This window comes from Aquila chrysaetos, chromosome 11 (assembly GCF_900496995.4).
Source record: "Aquila chrysaetos chrysaetos chromosome 11, bAquChr1.4, whole genome shotgun sequence".
NCBI classification, from domain to species: Eukaryota; Metazoa; Chordata; class Aves; order Accipitriformes; family Accipitridae; genus Aquila; species Aquila chrysaetos.
The window spans coordinates 15,574,918-15,579,208 of NC_044014.1; the positions used below are offsets into that span (position 1 = coordinate 15,574,918).

Below are 4,291 nucleotides of genomic sequence, written 5' to 3' on the forward strand. Positions count from 1 at the left end.
TTAAGGACAAGATTGAAGGCTTTCCGAGAGATCTGGACAGAAGTCAAAGCTATCACTCGGAGGTAAAAACAAAAAACAAAAAAACAAAAAACAAAAACCCAAACCAAAACAACAACAAAAAACAAACAAAAAAAGAGGGGATGGCGGGGTGGGGGCGGGAGGTGGCGGAAAACAAGTGCTCTTCCAAATAATACTAAAGAAAAGTGAATTTCATTGTAATTCATAGGCTTGTTCCAAATACCAAGAGAGAAAGAGAGAAGAATAGAAGCGCACAGATGCCCCGACGAAGGGAGAACAGCTCTGCTCCCATTGTTGTGGAGTTAAACAGTGGAAGGGAGGGTTAACCTAATCCATCAAATTGTCTGGAAATTGTGAAGAAAATTCAAAAACCATATGGTCTCCAAGCGCTCGCCTTCTCTCTGCTGCGGAGGGGCACGCTTGTTTCAGCATGGCGAACCGCAGGAGGCTGTATATGCTCCATTGTCGCTTGTCACTTCAGAGAAGAGGGCTCATTTGTCCCCAGTTTTCATGCTTTACGCTAAAAATTACAACCCCATCCATTCTCAAAGAGGAGAAAGATTTATTTAGCCTCGGAGAAACTGGACCAAAAAAAAAAAAAAAATCCAACCCACAAACCAACCCTGTCTTATCTGGACACTTCTCCGCCGAGCTCTGCCACTGTACACCAGATTTGTCTTTCTCACATAAATTTTGCAAAGAATAGGGAGAAACACACGTTGCTCGACTCCAAAGGCAGGTCACGCTGCCAAGAGAAAACACATTCACTAAAGCCTTAATTTTTTTTTTTTTTTTGGAGGGGGCGGAAGAGAGGGGGGAAAAAAGAAAAGAAAAGGAAAGGGAGGAAATGAAACATTTTCCATCCTCGTGTCCCCGTAGCAGCGCTTCTGCCCAGGAGCGGGAGGTCTGGCCCGCCGGGCGGAGGGCAGCTCCCCCCACTCACACACACCGCTCCTTTTGTCCAAATCGGTGATAACTCCTTCCCCTCCGCTCGGATTTGTTTTTTCTTTCTTTTCTTTTTTTTTTTTTTTTCCCCCCCCCCCCCCCCCCCCTCCCTCTCTAATTTCGGGCTGGAAATGCCCTGCTGGAGGCGGGAGCGGTGGTGCGGGAGGGGGGTGCCGGTGGTCCCGGTCCCGCTCCGGCCGCCGCGCATCCCCCGCGCCGGGGAAGCGCTCCCCGCACCTCCTGCCTTATTGATCCGCCGGATTCTCCCTCTGCTAAACCTCTACCTGGCATTAACCTTAACGAAAAAAAACCAAACAAACCAAACCCCCAAACAAACAAACAAGAAGTAATAAAGTTCTCGCTCTTGTGCTCCTTCCCCGTCGTTTTCTCACAGGTAATGCGGGTAAAGTAACTTTAAATGCAAACGGGATGGAAGATTCCTGGGGGGGAAAAGTCTGTCGTAACCTCGGGCCAGCGGAGCCGTTCTTCGTTCACAAAGAAGGACGTTAAAAGTATATTAAAATGGTAAAGATTTTATTGTATCGGAAAAAAGAGCTATCTGTACAATTCTAAGAGACAGTAAATAAAGCGACATTGTCCCTACCGGAACTTAAATAGCAGGCCTTTTAAAATTTGTACAATTCAAACAAAAACAGGTCTTAAATCTGTACATTTTTTTAAATTTATACTGTAATATTTAAATGTATTGATCTTGGGATTTGTCCTTTTTTATTTCCGTAGCATGCAAAAATTCTAAAAAGAGTAAAAAATAATTCTAGGATTTTTTTTTTCATTTTCGTTTTTTTGTTACCACCTTCATATCAAAAATACGAAAGGCAGCTTTTTAATAAAAGCACAACAATAGCAGAAAATGGTAAAAATAGCTTTTAATTGGTAAAATGAGGCAGAAATTGCATTTGAGACAAATCTCTATGCTCTAGGAAAAAAAGAAAGTATATATTTTTCAACTTGCATTATAACCCATCCCCAAGTTCCCAAGATTGCGAAAGAAAAAAAATATTTTTAAAAGGAAAAAAAAAATTACTTCGTGCACATCTGAAACATGCAAGGAAAGGAAAGTGGCTAATTTTTGCTGTTGCCGTTTCAAGTCTAACTTAAATCTCCTCTAAAGTGGTTCGTTTCGGAAGTCTTTTGAAAACAACTGCCTACCCAAACATCTGTTGGAAGCCGAGTTTATTCCAAGGTTACGCGTCTCCCGTATAGACAAAATAATCGTCATTGATAGCTATTTAAAAAAAATAATCAAAACCTCAAAAAGAAGGGGGAAGGAAAAAAAATCCAATATATACGTTTAAATATTTATACAGAAGCCGTCCGTAATTGCACCATTCCGAAGATGACAGGCGGAGGGATACCGACTCTACCCTAAATTAATTTGTGTTTGCGTGTGGGTGTTTGTGGTGGGTTTCTATTGCTTATTGCTCCGACCGAGGGGGAGCAGCCGCCTTGCCGCGCTGCCGGGGCCGGGATGGGGGGCCGGGGGTGCCGATTTGGAGCTGTCGGGGTGGGGCGGCGGGGGGGAGCGGGACGGGCCGGGGGGGTGGTGGTGGTAGTGGGGGGGTGGGTGTGGGGGGAGAGGCCCGCCGGCCGCCCCTCAGTCATCCACGTCGATCTCCACGTCCTCCTCCTCCTCCTCCTCCTCCTCCTCGCTGTCCCGGCGGCTGCGGGGCCGCTCCGTGGGGGGCGAGGCGGGGCGGGGCGGCGGCGGGGCGCCGGGCTCCCGGGCGGCGGAGGGGGGCGGCGGCGGGGAACCGGACCGCGCCTTGCCCCTTCCCTCGGCGCTGGGCTCCAGCTCGGCCAAGGCCACGATGTCCACGGCGGGGTTGGGGCCCAGCTTTTTGGCCGATTCCACGTCGGCCTTCATCTCCTCCAGGTCTCGCTTGAGCTTGGCGCGGCGGTTCTGGAACCAGGTGATGACCTGGGCATTGGTGAGCCCCAGCTGCTGGGCGATCTGGTCCCGGTCCGCCGGTGACAGGTATTTTTGGTAGAGGAACCGCTTCTCCAGCTCGTAGATCTGGTGGTTGGTGAAGGCCGTCCGCGACTTTCGACGCTTCTTCGGCGTTTGCCGCTGACCGAAGATCGTCATCCCGTCCCTGCCTGCCGACGAGCCGCCAGATTGTCGCCGCTTTCCCCATGTCTCCCCCCCACACGAGCCCCCAGACCCCACGTCGGTATCGGGGGGGTGTGGGTGGGTGGGTTGGGGGGGGGCGGGGAGCGGGGCAGAGCCGCCGTTCCCGCACCCCGAGGGCCGCAGGGGGGAGGATGCCGCCGGGTACCGGCCGCCCCGGGACCCCCCCATCCCACCCCGTGCGACACCCCGGGAGATGGGGGGGGGCGGAGGGGGGAGGAAGGAAAAACAGGCCGTGGGGAGGAGCGGGGCACCCACCCGCGGGAGGATCCCCCCACTCTGCGAGGGGCTTACCTTCGGCCGCCTGCAGCACGCTGACTTCCAGCCCCTTGAAGGTCTTGCTGGCCAGTTCTTCCAGGGCGCAGAGGGGCGAGGTTTGGGAGAGCAGCGCCCGGCCGGAGAGGGGCAGCCCGGCCGGGGGGTGCTTCTCGGCGGCGGAGAGGAGGTGGGCCGTTCCGCAGAGGGTGTAACTCCTCCGCACCGAGGGCTTGTTGAGGATGTCCTCGATGCTGAAGGGGGTGAGGGGCTTGTTGGAGTTGGCCGGCGGTGGGAGGTGATCCAAGGGGCTCCGCCGCCGTTCTTCCCCCGAGGAAGGCTTGGGTTCTTCTTTGGAAGTCATGGTGGGGCCGGGCCGCGCGGGGCTGCCTTCCCCACCCGCGACGGGGATGCGCTGCCGCGGGGAGAAGCCCCCGGCGGGACCGCGGGGTGACTGCGGCGGAGACAGCGAGCAAAAGTTGAAGCCCACCTCCAACTCCGGCGGAGGAGCCCCGGGTCCTCCCGGGGAGAGCCACGTCTGGCGGCGGGCAGGGCGGGCAGGGCGGGCAGGGCGGGCAGGGCGGCGGGCTGCGGCCGGGAGCGGAGCTGCCGTCGGTCCCTCGCCGAGAGGTGGTCCTGCCGCACCTCTTGTCCCAGGGTTTTGGGTCGGGGATTTCCCCCCCCCCCTCCCTCTCTCTCTCTCCTCACTCTCCGCTCGCTCGCTCTCTCCTCTCTCTTCCTCTTCCCAGCTGCTATTTTAAGAAACACCCCAAATCGCAGCACTTTCCCTGCCCCCCCCCCCCCCAAGAGCGAATACCCCCAAAAATAATTTAAAAAAAAGAAGGAAAAAAGAAAAAAAAAAAAAAAAAGACGACTTCGGAGAGGGGGAGAGCAGCCCTCGCACCGAGACCTCGGACCAGGGGG

At 54.5% G+C, this 4,291-nt stretch overlaps 1 protein-coding gene across 1 annotated transcript; it reads right to left on the minus strand.

Annotated features, from left to right (window-relative positions):
• Nucleotides 1-2,554: 2,554 nt before the first annotated feature.
• On the minus strand, nt 2,555-3,898 carry LBX1 (ladybird homeobox 1). The gene is made up of 2 exons (XM_030030769.1): nt 3,407-3,898; nt 2,555-3,081 (listed from the first exon to the last, which is right to left on the minus strand). The coding sequence occupies exons 1-2, from the start codon at nt 3,729-3,731 to the stop codon at nt 2,579-2,581; spliced, it is 828 nt and encodes a 275-aa protein (XP_029886629.1). The 5' UTR covers nt 3,732-3,898; the 3' UTR covers nt 2,555-2,578.
• Between the last annotated feature and the right edge of the window lie 393 nt (nt 3,899-4,291).